The sequence below is a fragment of the Panicum virgatum genome, chromosome 5N (assembly GCF_016808335.1).
Source record: "Panicum virgatum strain AP13 chromosome 5N, P.virgatum_v5, whole genome shotgun sequence".
In the NCBI taxonomy this organism is placed as follows: Eukaryota; Viridiplantae; Streptophyta; class Magnoliopsida; order Poales; family Poaceae; genus Panicum; species Panicum virgatum.
In genome coordinates, this window is record NC_053149.1 from 16,579,435 (window position 1) to 16,596,249 (window position 16,815).

A 16,815-nucleotide genomic window follows, 5' to 3' on the forward strand; every position below is an offset into this window, starting at 1 on the left:
TGACTTGAAAAATGGAATACCTGAAATTTCGGGTTTGGCTTCGGATTTTCCCGAAATATCCGATCAACTGCCAAATAATTATCTCTCCCATTATGCAACAAGTAAAAAATGGGATCAAATATAAAAGTAAGATCAACATATCACTATTATTGCATCAATCAAACAAACAAGGAATCAATAAATCAAACAAATAAATTTCTTATTGGGTTGTTGGGGTCAAATGAGTAGATTAGGCCATGATCTATTGTATTTTCAATAAAGTTCGGGTAATTCGGGTACCGGGAGTCAAAACTTTCTTAACTTTCTACCTGAGATAGTGATCGGGTAATTCAGGATCGGGTTCGGATAATTCAGGTTCAGGATCCGGAATCAGGAAATTGTGCCCACACCCCTAATCACACGAGCCTACCTCATTGCAACTTCTACGCGCAATATCTCAGATATTTGGTGCACCTGAAAACGAGGCATCGAAATCATGTTCCTACAAGCGGCACAACGACGAACCTCGCAAGCAATGAATATCGTGTTCTACACGAACTTTACAAGGAAGCGCAAACACCGCGCAACTGTGCACTGCACCTTCGGCACTACTACAGCAAAAGATCTTCCTCTAGGTCACACTGCTTGCCCTTCAAATATCTCAAACGCAGCCACGTGTACTACAACGAGTGGCCGATAGGCGATAAGAAATGAGTGCACGTGAAAGGGCTACCTTTTGATGAGCAAAGCTATATATAAACCTCATCGCAAATCTCCAACGCAACACCTCGTACAGTTCATCAAGTAAAGCCACATCAGATCACACACAATCTAGCTGCAGAAATGGCGTCGACGGTGGCGAGCCTCTCTACCCCGGCGGCGGCCTTTGCGGCCACAGACGTAGTCCCGAGGAGGAAGATCGCCGGCCGCGTCTGGTTCCCCGTGGCGCGCCGCGTCGGCTTCGCGGTGAGGTCGAGCGGGCCGGGGACGCCGCCGGGGATCTCGGACAAGGTGTCAGAGAGCATCAAGAAGGCGGAGGAGACGTGCGCGGACGAGAAGGTCTCCGGAGAGTGCGCGGCGGCGTGGGACGAGGTGGAGGAGCTCAGCGCCGCGGCGAGCCACGCCCGGGACAAGCTCAAGGAGAACAGCGACCCGTTGGAGAACTACTGCAAGGAGAACCCCGAGACCGACGAGTGCCGCATCTACGACAACTAGACCATGCCTGTATCCAGTGGCGGAGCCAGGGGGGCTGGCAGGGGCCATGCCCCCCCCCCCCCCCCCCCCCCCCGCCAAGCTTGGTGTAAGTCTACTATAATACATATATAATGATGATTGTATAAGTATAAAATTAAAGAATACACTAATCTACTGTAGACATAGAAAACTGATTTTTAGTTATTACCTGTGTAAATATATTTTAACTGTATATTTCACAAAGTAGGATCTTTGAGTAATCATGATCATTTTTAGGTTTTTAGCTGATATAATTTGTTTGTATTTAACTTTTTAGATGTCATGGATAGTATAATAAACATATTCTTGTGCCAACTTAACTCTGATTTCTAAATATCCAAACCCTAGATTATTTTCCCCGCCCCCTACTCCCGCGTCGACGCCCCAGACCTTGCCACCCGGCACTCGACATGTGGCCCCACTCTGACCCTATCTCGCAGCGTCCCCTTTCTTTGTTAGGAATATAGCACCCATGTAGCGCCCCTCACTACTAGCCTCTTTTTCTATGACCACCACTTAATAATATCAACACTTAAGACTGGCTCCACACGACAAGAGTTTGCACCAAGATTATTTTTCGAGCAAGCAAGGAATCTAAGTCATGATTGGTATCTCACCCACCTATGAGCCTATTGTCCTAACAAAAGAGTCTATTGTTGCACTACGAGCGTGTTTATTTTATCCTATTACTTGCCCCCCTATCATTGAATCCTGGCTCCGCCACTGCCTGTATCGATATGTGTATCAGCAATCAAAGATGTTAAATTTGTTATAGGTAATTAAAGGATATACTTGAAGGGGTGAAGTGAAAGAGAACAATTCTACTACATTATTTATAGGTAAGGCGTCGCGGCGCGTCGCCGAGTGTTCGTCGCTTGCGGAGCGCTCGTTGATGGAGCAGAGGGCCACAGGCTTCGACGGGACGGGGGAGGGAAGGTCAGCGGCGCGGCGTGCAGGCGAGCACTCAAGGCCGGGCATCGAGCACGGGGGCAGCGGCGCAGCGAGGCACGCGCGGCGCGCTCGAGTGCCTGCGCTCAGGGCAGGGGAGGGTCAGCGAGGGAGAGAGAGAGGAGAGAGAAAAAGGGAGTGGAGAGAGAAAAACCAAGGTCAACCGTTTGAGTTAGCCCAAACTCAAGATTTTCTAATGAAACTCGAAAAATTTTGAACACGAAAGTTGTTCAAAATTAAATTTCCTACAACTTTCCTTTCAGGCAAAACTTCATTTGAGCGATGATTTGGAAGTTTAAAATTTGAATTCAAGTTTAATGATCCCGCTTGTTTTTCGGGGTTAACTCCAAATTTCATGTTGTAACTTGAAAAACTTTGAACACGAAAGTTGTTTATCTTGTCAAACTCTATAATTTTTGTTTTGGGCAAAATTTCATTTGAGAAAAGGTGCGAGAGTTGACTTTTTGGTGTATTTAAACGGAACTCGGCTTTTAAGTAATCACCAAAATAGGGTTTACTGTGTCATTTGATGTTAATGGCATATTTAAACGGTGCTAAACACCGGAGGTGTTACAGTGGGTCAAATTAGATTCAAGAGTATTCAGTTGAATAATCATTGTTTTTGACAAAAAATATCAAGTATATATAGTGTGTGTATGGTGTTATGTATATATACTCGAAAATAGGAAAAACAAGCAACTTATACTCTAGCCCAACTCTTCTCCTCAAAACAGGCCGAAAACGTCGATCGCAGCCCAACTTTTCTCCCCCTAGCCCAATTGGAATTCAAGCATCTTTCTTTACTGAAACCGCGTCGCGGTCCTGGCCAGGGAGATGGGCCACGTAGGCCGGAAAACATCGGCCGTCGGATTGCGATCCGACGGCCAGAAATAGATAGGGACGTAAATTTTGCAAAAAAACCCCGAGCTTTATTAAAATGAACACGGAGTCCATCAATTTAATGAAAAACCCCTCGGACTTTGTGGAGCCTTACTTTACAAAAAAACCCTGAACTTTTAGTAATCGTGTCGTACTCCGTGAATTTTGTAAAAAAAACCCTGGACTTTGTTAAAATGATTCTGAAGTCCATCAATTTTATGAAAACCCCCTTGAACTTTTCAGTAATCGACCGGTACTCCGTCGACGACAAATTTACCAAATAACCCATGCAGTCTACCAATTTTACGAAAATCCCCCCGGACTTTTTGCAGTTCAATTTTTTAAAATAAAACTGAACTGGAGGGCATATTTCTGCGCGGCAACGCCGCGCAATGTTCTAGTGATGACTGAAGCCGTGATGGGAACATATAAGAATACACCCTCACAGTGGTTACACGGCACAGGCGGCGCGCAGCAGATGGACTTGGTGCCGGGACAATATGTGGGTGCGGCCGTGCAGGTTGTGTGACCTCATACACAACATGCTTAAAAAGGTAGTAATATGTACAATAAAGTTTTTTGTTTTGGTAGGAATTTGGATATGGTAATTTCACCGATATTATGATTTGCCGACGACTCAAGTCTTTTGAGGTTGTCCATAGAGTTAGAGTTGTGCGCGTGTATTCATATATGTGAGTTTGTATACGCGTATGTGAACATCTGTATATGAGCATATGTATTTGTACTAAGTTTGAAAAAAATATTTTGGTTGGCAACATTTCAAATGCACCAGCAATTCACTTCCATGTAGAACCATATACCCATGAGCTTAACAAAATAGCGATGCTTCTGTTCAGTCACTGCATTAACATTGAGCCTCCATATCAATTGCGATTGTTGCACGGCTCAAAAAGAATAATGATTTTATTCTTGTATGAGCCCGCTCATGCATGTTAAAGCCTCACCAGTTCTATTTAGGCCTAAATTTAATATTCATTTTTGGACAATATTGCCCCAACAGTTCCATCAGGCCAATCTATCTATCTATAGTATTGTATAGTATCTATACAGCTCACTTCATCCCTAGTAACTGCATTTAGCTACAACTGCCCATTTAGCTACATTCCACATGAATCACTTTTAAAATTGCTCATTTTAAGATCTTGTGTTCTACTGATCCACTCATGTTAGATACTATAGTAATAATCATTTGATGCTACAACTTAACTAGTTATAATGCGGTACATGTTCTTAAATAATGAAAAATTTATCTTGGTACCAAACTTGTCCTAGTGGCTCATATAGTTTATCAAACTCGTGAGGTAGTTATTTAGTCACTGAACCTGTGTAATTCTATCCATTGATGCCAAGTAGTTTCGCTGCCCTACATCTGGAATGGACGCTAACTTGATAATTAGTCCACAACTAAGCGTGAAAGTGCTTTTATATTATTATATTTTCAGTTAAATTGTTAAAATGAACACCATTTTGGTTCAGAACTTCTTGAGTTCTCATTCCAAATAAGTTGTCCTGCACAAGCTTATTAGACATGAAAGCATTCGAATCAAAATTGTGTTGTTTGCTGGTTAGCCATCTCTTGGTTTGAAGGAATCTTCTAGAAAATGCAAAAAAGTCCGGTGAGCGCTTGGTATGTTTGTTACTGTTTTTTTTAATTCAAAGTATCTTACATGTCCCCCCTCGTGCATAATATGAATTATGTAATTTAAAATAAGAGAAAGTTCAAATTACTCCCTCAAGTATGGCCAAAATCTGGATAAACTATGTTTTGTTTAATTTAACCCCACAACTATATAAATTGGTCCAAATATTAGAGGGCAATTAGGTTGCCGGCCATAAATGGCCACGCCCCAAGTTTGGCGCCGAATGTTAGCCAGAAAAAATCGATGCCTGAGGCCTGTCTCAGTGCACAGTTTAATGGCACAGTTATTTAAATTGAAAACTAGGTAACAGCGACAGATGAATTTTATGGTGATAAAACTCTATCCTTCTTTCTCATTATCATGTCAGTAAAATTGATTATATTTAATGTCACAGAACCCTTCATAAAATCTCTATTAAAACTGGCCTAAGAAGGTACCATATGGCGTGAAAAACACCTGCAAAAGCTATGGCAGCCAAATCTTAATCACCAACCAAACAAACGCATTGATTTGAGTGGCTGCTAAACTTTATGGCGTGGCTGGTTATGGTGTGCAACCAAACAAGCCCTATATCCCATACATGTCCAAATGATCGGATTGGAACTGCACCAATTGCTTTTTTAAATGATCTCTATACGCCCGGCCACAGGCGTGCTCGTTTTCTTCAAACAAAAAAACATCAAAGTGAGAGCATCCTAGCGTGTACCATGATGCTAATGCTTCAAATCATTCAATCCGGCTCGTAAAAAGCCGACTGATTTCGGTTAATTCAATAGTATTTTGTGAAAAAAATAAATTGAAATAAGTAAAAATCAGATAAGCTGTGAAAGCAGTGAATGTCGTGTCACCGTCGATGCTCAATTTTGAGTTTCTCCTGCAGTGTCGAGCATTGGTTTGGTGGGACCTCAAATGCATTAAACTACTAAAATCCTGTAGCAATATATCTTCTTGTAGCTATTTACTATTTTCTCAGTTATTTATTCCGCAAGCACCGAAACTAGTATCTGCATTTTTAACAGAGGCCATGTTTATATTTCAAAACGAAAAATGTAAATTTTTTATAAATTGCTTGCATGCTATACTAAATGTAGTCAAAAAGTAAATCGCATTACACCAATGAACTGTAAATCGCGAGACAAATCTAATGAGTCTAATTAGGGCGTGATTAGACACTAAAGTGCTACAGTAATGCTACAATAAATAAACTATAATGATGGTCTAATTATGCTCATTAGATTTGTCTCGTAGTTACCAGACGAGATCTGTAATTAATTTTGTAATTAGCCTATATTTAATACTTCAAATATTAAAAATTTCCTTTAAAAACACAAAAATACAAAATGCAAAATAAACTAAACACATCCAGAATCTTTTGTTCAGGCATTCGTACTCACAGGGGTAAAACCGATGCGCAGTTTTTCTCTTTCTTGTTCCAGCATCGTTTTTCTACCACGCTGACCAATTCCTTTTTGTCCTACTAAATACCCCCACCTATTATTGGTGGTGCAAAGAGAAATAGGTTTTATTTAAAAAACTTATATTTAACTAGGGATGGTAATGGATCATGATTTTAGTGGTCTTTTCACGATCCAACTTGATCTTTATACATTCACTACTACACAAATCTTAATTGAGGCGGAAAAAAGCATTAACTGAGGTGATTTATTCAGCCGTCTCAAATGTATAGTCACAATTAATATGACATTAACTGAGGCAGTTAGCTGCCCGCCTCAGTTAATCAAATACAAAAAGCAAAAAAGGGGGCGTCCCTTCAAGCCCATCTTCGATCCGCCAAGCCATCGGGGGATCCGCTGCTCACCCTCCGCGCCCGTCCGAGGCCGCTGTCGCCGTCCGCCGTGCACGGCCGCCGCTGCCCGCCCGCGCGGCCGCTGCCGCCCTCCACACCCGGATCCTCCGCTCCTGGCGGGAGGAGAGGGCCCTCCGCGCCTGCCTGAGGCCTCCGTGCACGGCCACCGCTGCCCGCTCGCGCGCGAACATGTTGCCCTCTGCTGCCCTCCACGCCCGGATCTGCAGCTCGTTGAGCTCTTCAGTAGCACCCTCACCCGCGCCAGCGAGCACGTCGTGGCCTCCCTCATAGAGCACGTAGGCGAATGGAGAGGGAGGGAGAGAAGTGGATCTGAGATGAGAAGGGAGGGTCTTGGGCTGGGTTGGGCTTTTACGTTTTGACAACAATTAACTGAGGCGGTTCTTGTAATTTGTCCGCCTAAAAAAATAGGTGTATTAATAGAGGCGGTCATCGTAACTACGACAGCCTCTATTAATTGATTTTGTGAGGCGGTTTTTGAAACCGCCTCAGTTAATTAAAAATGACCGCCTCTGTTAATGTTGAGCGCCTCATAGCTCCAAAAAAAGATCGTTGTTAATCAATTTTTGTAGTAGTGATTTTTAGCTCAAAATTGTACTACTATAGAATTAGAGCCCATTTTTAAGGCCTATCCCTTAAATTATCCTAGTTAAATTTCAAATCCTTTACCACAGCCACGTTTAGTTAGTAAAAAATTTTAGTTAATGTAGTATTTTTGTTAGTATTTGACAATTAATATCTAATTATAAATTAATTAGATTTAAAAGATTGGTCTCATTATTTATAGTTAAACTTTGTAATTAATTATTTTTTGAACTATATCTAATATTCATGTATGCAGAGATTCGACTGTAGGAATTTTTTGGAACTAAACAAATCCAACTCTGCGCGACGGGTGAGCCTCGTTCTACAGAAAGCCGGAAGCTTCACGATGACAAACGTGCCGACTTCCCAAGAAAGAAAAGGAATCAGCCAACCAGGGACCTTCCAACCCGGCGGCGGCCACAGACGGACTCTCACCTCCCCCGCCCACAGCGGATCCAACGATCCGATGACGCATGCAGTGACGCTAATTCCGGGCAGCCCCGGGCAGCGCGGACGGTCTCCTGATACGACCCGGCTGTCACAGTCAGATAACCAATAGCCTCACGACACGTGCTCCTCGTCTGACCCGTATGAGTCGAACCGCCTCATCTCCGCCGTCCGCCTTCCCCAACCGGGCGATAAATACCTATCTCTCCATGGCTAGCCGCGTTCCCCTCCTGCACGCAACCTCTCCCCCCCCCCCTCCCCCTCATCCGTGCCCCCGTGGTGTCGAACCCCCTGCCCTCTTCGCGGAACGGTGAGTTGCTTTGTTTCAATTTGTTCGAAAAAATCCGTTTGTTTGCTGATGCGCAGGCTCAGCTCTGACCCGTGGATCAGCGTGCTGCCGGGTGAATCGAGCTGCGGTGGCCTCGATCTGGACCTGCGCACCGAGGCTACGGATCCTCGTCCATGGCGATCTGGAATCTGCATAGGTTAGTACTTGACCCCTTGATTCTTGTATTCTTGTGGTTTCGTGTTGGGGGCCATCTCGCCGTCGCATGTGCTCATCTGCTGCGTTTCGTTGTTTCGGCTTTCAGATCAGGCGGGCCGCGGCGTGACCGGATTGCTACTAGGTGGGCTGGAGGGCGCGGTGGAGTTGCCAGGGCATAGCCGGCCGGCGGGGACTTCTTCCTCTGCTCCACCGCGCGGGATCTCTCTGAGCTGATAATTATTGGATGAATTTCGATAATTATTAGTAGATCTAAGAGGTGCGAACCGTGCCGCCTTGAAGAGGCGAGGTAAGGTGAAGCATGTAAGAGTCGTCGTTGAGTCGGCGTGCGTTGAGGGCACAAAAAAAAGAAAAAAAATGTGACCTGAGAGAGGCCTTTGCCATGATGGGTGCGCTCGCATGGCAGGCCACGGTAATAAATAAGATATTCTTGTGTCCCGGGGAGGAGATCGCACGGGGGTTGATTTTTTTTGGCCCCGGGTTCTCCTCCCCCTTGGTGTCCCTGTCCCCGTTGCTTTGTGTTCCTCCGCTGCTCCTCTGCGCTACGGAACTCGTGCATCATCTATCTCGGCGCCACTGCAAAAAATCTGGAGCTCCAGCGATACTCAAGGTACAATCGGTAATTTTAGTATGTATGCAATTTCCTTCGTTCTTTGTTCTTCGCAACGCTTTAATTTTGTCATCTCGTGAACTAGCGTTGAGATAGCCTTTAAGCACCGTGAATAACCCTCATCCACTTTACTCGAACCAGTTGTCAAGATACGAAACTTCAATGGCTCCCAGGACCCTCAAAAGATCACTTATGCTACAAATTTTCAAGAAACCAGTAAGCAAACATCCAAAATTTTTGATGCACTGATGGTTAACTCTATTCATTACCTCGGATCACCGAGACGACACAAAACACAATGGATACGTATTTCATTACCACCGAATTTATACAATTATGAATTTGATTTCGCGCTGTCATCCACTGCAATTTTTTTGTTTATTGCACGTGTACTTATGTATTTGAGTATTACAATATATATTGATTTGGAACACTGGAACATCTCTTTTTGGTCTAGTACTTAGTATTTGTTTGTTAATCCGTAGCAACTGTAGGGCTTGTCGAGGGTTTCGGAGTTGTTGGATGGACTGTACTATTGGTGTTTTATCTTGTTTATTAAGCACTATCAATTGTTGGGTTTGTAGAGGGTTTCAAAATTGCTGTATATGCTGCTATTATCATGTGCATGCGTACCTACGAAGAAAGGAGGCTGGTGATGGAGCTGATGGAGTTCTGCACGAGCTGAAGATGCTGGCAATATGAACCTGAAGATTATTACGAACTCAACAATATGAACAATGCGGTTTGTTGCTTTACCTGGTGGTGTTAAGCGTGACCCAAATACCAGGTGTTTGTTCAGTACTTTGAATCTAAATCTCATTGCTGGTGCTTGTACTATTACTCCATTTATTCAGGCAGTTACTCCATTTAGAAGTTGGGGACACTGGGTTACCAGGATATTCCGTTGACGAGGGTTGTAACAAATTTGTGTTCAATTTGCTGAGGCTTTGGAGTTAAGCCATGAGCAGTGGACTGTGTTCAATTTGCTGAGGCTTTGGAGTTAAGCCATGAGCAGTGGTGATGGACTTAATCAGATTAAAGGTGGGTTGGAAAGTCGATGACAAATAATTAAGGTAAAATTGGCCTGGCATCTGTAAGGTTAAAATTGTTACCGTCGCTTGTAAACTTACGCTGGATTGCACCCACCCAGTGATTTCAGTCATTTCCATGTTTCACGAGACTTGAATCCTGCACTTTTGGCGGCAGTAGTAGCAGCAGAGGTGTGTTGCAATTCATCGGGGCAGCTTATTTATTTGTTGCAATTTTGAGATTAATTATGGATTAATTAGATTTATCTTGCATTACAATTCTTTTGTGCAAAAAGTTTTGTATATAAATTTTATTTAAAATTCCTAAATGGCAAGATTTTTTTTTTAATTTTTTTGCCAAAAGATCTAAACACCCTATAAGCTGAATGTTTTTTTTTTGAGATTCCTATACTAGGGTACAAGTTGAAGAATCTTAACACCCCTGTAGACGCACACTGCATACACGCACTCACACCTCATTCAACACCTTTCTAAAGGGAATTAAGACCTACAATCTATCCTCTAGAGAAACCAGTTCATGTGAGAATCGTGGGCGAGCCTGCCACTCGAGCGTTAACCGACCGAGCTACCGCTCGTCCTCCTATAAGCTGAACGTTGGGAGTAGGGGGGTGACCCTTACTAATAGTTCCCTAGATATATGATAGTTATGCTCTTATACTTTTTCTAACCGAGTAAAATTAAATGCAAATGTGGATTTTCGTAACTGAATGTTACGAGATCAGCATTTATGTGATCATAACATGATTTTGGTTCACTTTGCCAATAATGAATAATTTCAAATGTGTAGTTTAACTTTTAAGCAGAGGTACCAAACTAAAATTGGAAGGTAGTTTTGGGATGCCGGGGTTTAAAGGTTTCACAAATCATTTAACGGTTGGTAATTTTCGTCACCATGTTGATTCCATGTAGCTATTGGAGCCTCGTTTGGAAATGCGGATCTTTCCTCAGCACGGTGAGGTCATCCATTGACTGTCAGCCCAGGCGGCGGTCAAGGATGGAAGGTGGTTCGATTCCACCAAGATTCCTTAGTTGTAATTTATTGCTCTCTGTAGCTTAATTTACTATTTGCTCTTGTGTTTTCAACTTAATAACAAGCTCTATTTAACTATCATAAATTAGCCTTGCTTATCATGAGCATATTTAACTTGATTCTGTTTCATATTTTTTTAATATGTTCCTTATAAGACCTGACTCTTTATTCTTCATATGTAAACCTGAAACGAATAATTTTAAGATTAATTTATTCTTCTAAACTGCCTTTTTGTAGGTAAAAGAAAGAAAAAAAATCAAAGTGGAAGCTCAGAGTAAGAACCGTGACAGAGTTGTGAAAATAAATAACAAAAGGTGCATTGGAAAGCATGAGATTGGGGTACTTAAATTTATCGTGGTCGCTGTAACTAACATGGGCTTTGTTTAGATTCAAAATGCAAAATTTAAAATTTTTGTAAATCGCTTGCATGGTGTACTAAATGTAGTTAAAAAATAAATCTCATTATACAAATGGACTGTAAATCGCGAGACGAATCTAATGAGTCTAATTATGACGTTTCGTAGTTTACATACGAGATCGATCTGTAATTAGTTTATATTTAATACTTCAAATATTGAAGATTTTTTTCCAAAAATACAAAATACAAAGTGATCTAAACACACTCATAGTGACATGAAACTAAGTCCATAAGCTGAGTCTAGCTCTTATCATCAAGCGCGGTGAGGACGGCATCCACGCGGTGGTTGGAGTTAGATTTTGCTTTAATCAAGAGCTTGCGGAGATTTTGGTCGAAAAGAGGACTCTGTTTCGGCACTGCGCGGGACCTTGAGCTCTGAAAGTCTGTTGAGAGGAGTTGCCGAAGAGGAGGCTGTCATGAACCAGAAGTCATCTGTTGTTTCTAGTTCGTCTGTTGTCTTTGGAGATGAGCGAGATAAGTCTGAAGAAGAATGTTAGCGTGCGTGAGATATAACGTGAGCAGAGACGTAGAGGAGGCGGCAAGGAAGAACAGGGTGACCGGCTGCGTCCGGAGGAGTTGGCGGCGGATGTCCTTGGACTATTGTATCAGCCGGTTTATTCTGGTTCTAAAGCTGAATTCTATTACTCGGTTGAGAGACCTCGTTAAATCTGAGTGAAAGTAAACACCTCAAATACTCTGATCGTGTCAGAGGCAGGGGCGGGTCCAGCATGTACCAAGGGTATTCAACTGAATACTCATTATTTTTGTAACAAAATTTTATATATGTAGTGTATTTGTCAAGTATATAAAGGAAAAATAACAGCATAATGGTATAACAGCGTGGGAAAATAGGAAGTAGGCCAACTTCACCTCCCACTGACCGGCCCACGTTACCCCACGGCCCACGACACCCCCCGACCCACCCGACCCACGTTACTCGCACGCCTAGACTCCAGCTCCCGATTCCGCCAATCCCCATCCCCGCCAGAAACCCTAGGCGGCGGCAGCGCTTGGCTTCGCACAGCAACGAGTAAGTGGCCGGCGGCCAGTGGAGCTCGACGGTAACCGGGCGAGGGGCGAGGGCGGCGTGTAGAGTGCTAGCCTGTGCCGTTACGGAGTTGTAGAGGGCAAGCGCACCGCGCGGCCAGGCATGGACGACTCCGGGAAGGGAAGACGCGCTGCGTGGTCAGGGAGGGATGGCAGGGGCTCGGCGATGCGCGGTACCGCGGCGGCATCGGCTCCAGCTGCGCCGCCTTGGATTCTCCCGGTCACCCATTCTCCTTTCTCTAGCATACCGCACGGTGACGTTCCGATCTGTGAACAGTAGGGTGAGAAATTATTTTTGTTTTCGTGAGTTTGTAAGTTATTTTTGCTAATTGGCTTCCTATGTTAAATATATTATTGCTTACAATTTGTAAATAACACTCCGGAACTTGAGTAATTTTATAGTTCTATATGTTGAATAATTTCGAGCTAGGATTTCAAGGTTATGAATCTATAATTCGAAGCCCAATTGTGTGTTACATTTCGTGTATATTATGTAATTAGTATGGTGTGGTGCTGCAATCAATTACATTTGCTAAAAATTAGAATTTGGACTGTCAAAATAAATTTACCCTCCAAAATTTTAAATACCCATTCTCCAAATCCTATACCCGTCCCTGGTCAGAGGCCATCACATCATGGTGCAGGAGCAGGACTTTGCTGGACTACAGTGCGGATCTTGCCTCCCCTATTCCACGTTCAAGCTTGATTAGGGAGGCCGTGTTTGGTTGGCCGTGAAAAAGTTTTCAAGAAAACTTTTCGGCCCTTTGACCACTGGGCCTGTTTAGTTCGCGAATTTTTTTAGATTTAGATACTGTAGCATTTTCGTTGTTATTTGACAATTAATGTCCGATTATGGACTAATTGAGCTTAAAAAATTCGTCTCGTCATTTATAGTTGAACTGTATAATTAGTTATTTTTTCTACTGCATTTAATGTTTCATGCATGTGTCCAAAGATTCGATGTGATAAGTACTGTAGGAAAATTTTTGGGAAATAAACAAGGCCTAAGGCTGTGTTTAGTTCGTGAAATTTTTTGGATTTAGGTATTGTAGCACTTTCGTTGTTATTTGGCAATTAATATCCAATCATGGACTAATTAGGCTTAAAAGATTCATCTCGTAATGTAGTTGAACTGTGTAATTAATTATTTCTTTCAACTGCATTTAATACTTCATGCATATGTCCGAAGATTCGATGTGACGGGTACTGTAGGAAAAATTTTTGGGAACCAAACATGGCCTAATTAGGGATATTAAATGAAGTCTAATTGCAAAACTACCTCCACAACTATGGTACTGTAGCAGTTAATGTACCTAATGAGTCCTTTGACCGTATGATCGGAGGATGATTAGGCGCGGTTATTGTAGCATCACTGTAACCAATCATGGTGGAACTTGGTTCATTAGATTCGTCTCGAAAAGTTACACTCATTAGTGAAAAGGTTTCGCAAATAAACTTTGTTTAGTACTCCATGCATATATTCATCTTTTTGTGAAAAAATTTTGACGGAGCAATCCAAAATTTTCACGGAGCAATCCAAACACGGCCTCTGGCATATTAGTATAGCCTGGCTTATGCTTTTTTTGGTATTGTGGACGTCCTACCCCTTGCAACCAAAATGATGATTGTGTATAAGGCTAGCCTGGATAGGGCTCTACGTAGGCAACCAAACACAACCATGGTGACCTTAGATATTTGGCCTCCGCAATGCTAGAGCCTGCTGGTAAAGCTCTGGCTTCTCTAAAAATAGCTCCGACTCCGACTACTCTATTGGAGCAGCTCTTCTAGTGGAGATGGAGCTATTTTGAAAAATATTTGGCAAAATAGCTTCACTTACTAGATTGAGGTGGTGAAATATCTAAATTATCCTTTCCTATATTTTTCTTTTACATTTTCTTCTTTTTTTCTTCCATTTTCCCTTTTCTTTCTTTTTCTTTTTTTCCTCTTCCTTTTCTTTTTTTTTCCTTTCCTCCTTATCCATTCGCCCACCTTCCTGTCCCCGTCTCCTTCCACCTCCTGCGGTCCGCCCCACCTCCCCTCCACCGCCGGCCTGCCCACCTCGCGCCCTCGCCAAACCCTATGCTCCCTCCTCGCGCTCTCGCCACCCCACCTCGCTGCGCCGCCGCGAGCTCCCACCGGCCTCTCGGCCTCTGCCCGCGATGTGGCCTTCGCCAGAACCGCCGCCTCCTGACCTCTGCCAGCGCCACTGCCTCCCAGCGTCCGCCCGCGCCTCCACCTCGTGGGCCCTGGCGAGGGCAAGGCGGGCAAAAGGATGGGAGGAGCTTCGCAGAGCCGCGCATAGCCACAATTTTGGGAAATTTTCTCTCTAGAGAGCGGAAATTTTGGGGCTCCATCCCTGGAGCCATGGTGGAGCACCCCGTTTGGCAGGGCTTCGTGTGGAGCTGGAGCTGAAGCCCGTTTTGGTGCCCTACCAAACAGGGCCCTAGTCTCGCCTTACTAAGCAGATGACTAAAGGAAAAATCTAACCGCCGACCCGTCGCGGTATAATACAACTGCGCGACCCGCATGGCCTGTTAAAAATATTACGGCCCACATCCATCCTCTCAATAGGACCACCATCTGCATGTTCTCCACTATAATACAGTAGGCTCCAGAGCCTATTAAACATAAAAAGTTCTAGACTAAAAAATATTTTATCTCCTCCATACGATCTCTATTTCGACAACCGATTGCACCGTTGTGTTCTAAACGACAAGACGAAGAAAACTAGACCCCACTTATATATATTTTGACGATGTTTTGTATTAATAGCAACTTATGTGTAAATTTAAATTCGAAGATTATTGAAGAAGTTGCTACAATATATATATATATATATATATATATATATATATATATATATATATATATATATATATATTGCTAGAATGTATACAGTGGCAACTTATGTGCATCGCCACGGCCCAGCGCCTCCAAACAACCTCACATGGCCCTCAACCTCCCTCCAACGACCCTTCATTCCTTATGGCCTTCCACTTTGAGATCAATCTCATATCTACAAGTAGTCTTGATTTGACCCGAACTCGCTCTTGTGGCCCGTACTTCTTTTATGTGACAATTTATGTAACGACTTGTTTTCTTTCTTTGGCAATTTATATGCATCGACTTGCTGTGCTAATAACTTTATGTGTAAAACAACTTTTGTTTTGTGTCAACTTTATCTGTATGAGTATATGCTAGATTTTATTTATAGTAACTTAAATTTTATATGTGTGGCATGTGTATAACAGATTATACTTTGTGACAACTTTCTTCTATAATAATTTATAAATATTTCTTACAACAACTTATATGTGATACCTTTTATTTTTGTGGCAACTTATGTGTGTAACAAATAGCAACTTGCTAACAGTGCAAAACATCTTTAAAATATATGCAAGTGGGATTTAGTTTTGTTCGTCTCATCATGTAGAACACAACGGTACAATCGGTATTCAAAACGGATATCTTATGAAGGAGATAAAATATTTTTTTAAATAAGCTGCATGTTAAAAAATAGAATATAGATGGTTCCCTCACATACTGTTGCTTGAAAGCGACATTCATTAGTACAAGTAGAAGACGTGCGCTAAATCTGAAATGGAGGGGAGGGGTCGCGCACTGGCGTATCGCGCGATAGGTCTCGCGTTATCCCTGTCCATGACTAAAGGTTTACTTCATGAAAGGCTCGGTGCACGGGGAAAATGCTTGTCAAGGGTGACCGTCTAAAAGACAAAATGACAGATTTAATGGTTCAAATCCCCATTAAGGAAACTTTGGCTCCGAGCGGATGTTAAACTTTCATCATCCTGATGAGCAGAGGAAATCTTTCCGAATGCTGAGAGCTTTGTTCCTTTGTTCCAAAAATGGTGTATGACATTAGCAAAAATACAGATACCCCAATCCTTTGAAGTCCTTTGGAAATATTCGTAACTCTTGCTTGCAATGGAAGATTTCCACAGCAATTTGGTTCGTCCATATTTCTAATGTTACCATGCTTTGGACACATAGAAAATAAGTTTGAAATTCTAGAGGAAAGGTATAAAACATTTGCTTTCTCATGAAAAAAATTGAGGTTGAGGATGGCTCTTGCTCACGCATCTTGTGCTTACCTCGGTGTCAAGTTCACTTCTTGCAATCCCCAATATAGAAGTCATATTACATTATTGGTTTTACATTAATTTAGTAGTCCTAGGTGGTCCCTTGAGTAAATCATGACAAAATAAGTCAATATCCACAAGTGGAAAATGAAAAATTAATTAGGACCAGATTTAAATATTAAGATGACTTTGAAACAAGGAAGATGTTAAATACACAGTATTAGATCCATCAAGAGCTACAACTTTTTTTTCTCTGTTTGTCATCATATGAAAAAGTCATGAATTTTCAAAAAATAAAACTTCAAATTGTATTATTAGTGAAGGTTATGCTAGAATAGATCTAACTTTATAAATAAGCAACTGACACATTGTGTTGCTATATAGAACCGACTGTCATAATGACATTCACAAGTCAGTGCATGCAGGGGACCGATAGTTTTGCACAGTTGTTGAAGCTCTTGGAGCATGTCCAACAGTCCCCTAATAAACATATCCTAATATG

At 42.4% G+C, this 16,815-nt stretch overlaps 1 protein-coding gene and 1 long non-coding RNA gene across 2 annotated transcripts; both read left to right on the top strand.

The window, feature by feature from the left end:
• The first annotated feature begins 749 nt into the window (after window positions 1-749).
• On the top strand, window positions 750-1,527 carry LOC120672152 (calvin cycle protein CP12-2, chloroplastic-like). Its single transcript, XM_039952447.1, has one exon. It carries the CDS (start codon window positions 823-825, stop codon window positions 1,192-1,194), a length of 372 nt encoding a protein of 123 aa, XP_039808381.1. The 5' UTR covers window positions 750-822; the 3' UTR covers window positions 1,195-1,527.
• Window positions 1,528-7,767: 6,240 nt separating this feature from the next.
• On the top strand, window positions 7,768-11,833 carry LOC120672153. Its single transcript, XR_005673972.1, has 3 exons — window positions 7,768-8,042; window positions 8,148-11,062; window positions 11,425-11,833. It is a non-coding gene; the product is annotated as an uncharacterized LOC120672153 (long non-coding RNA).
• Window positions 11,834-16,815: the final 4,982 nt, after the last annotated feature.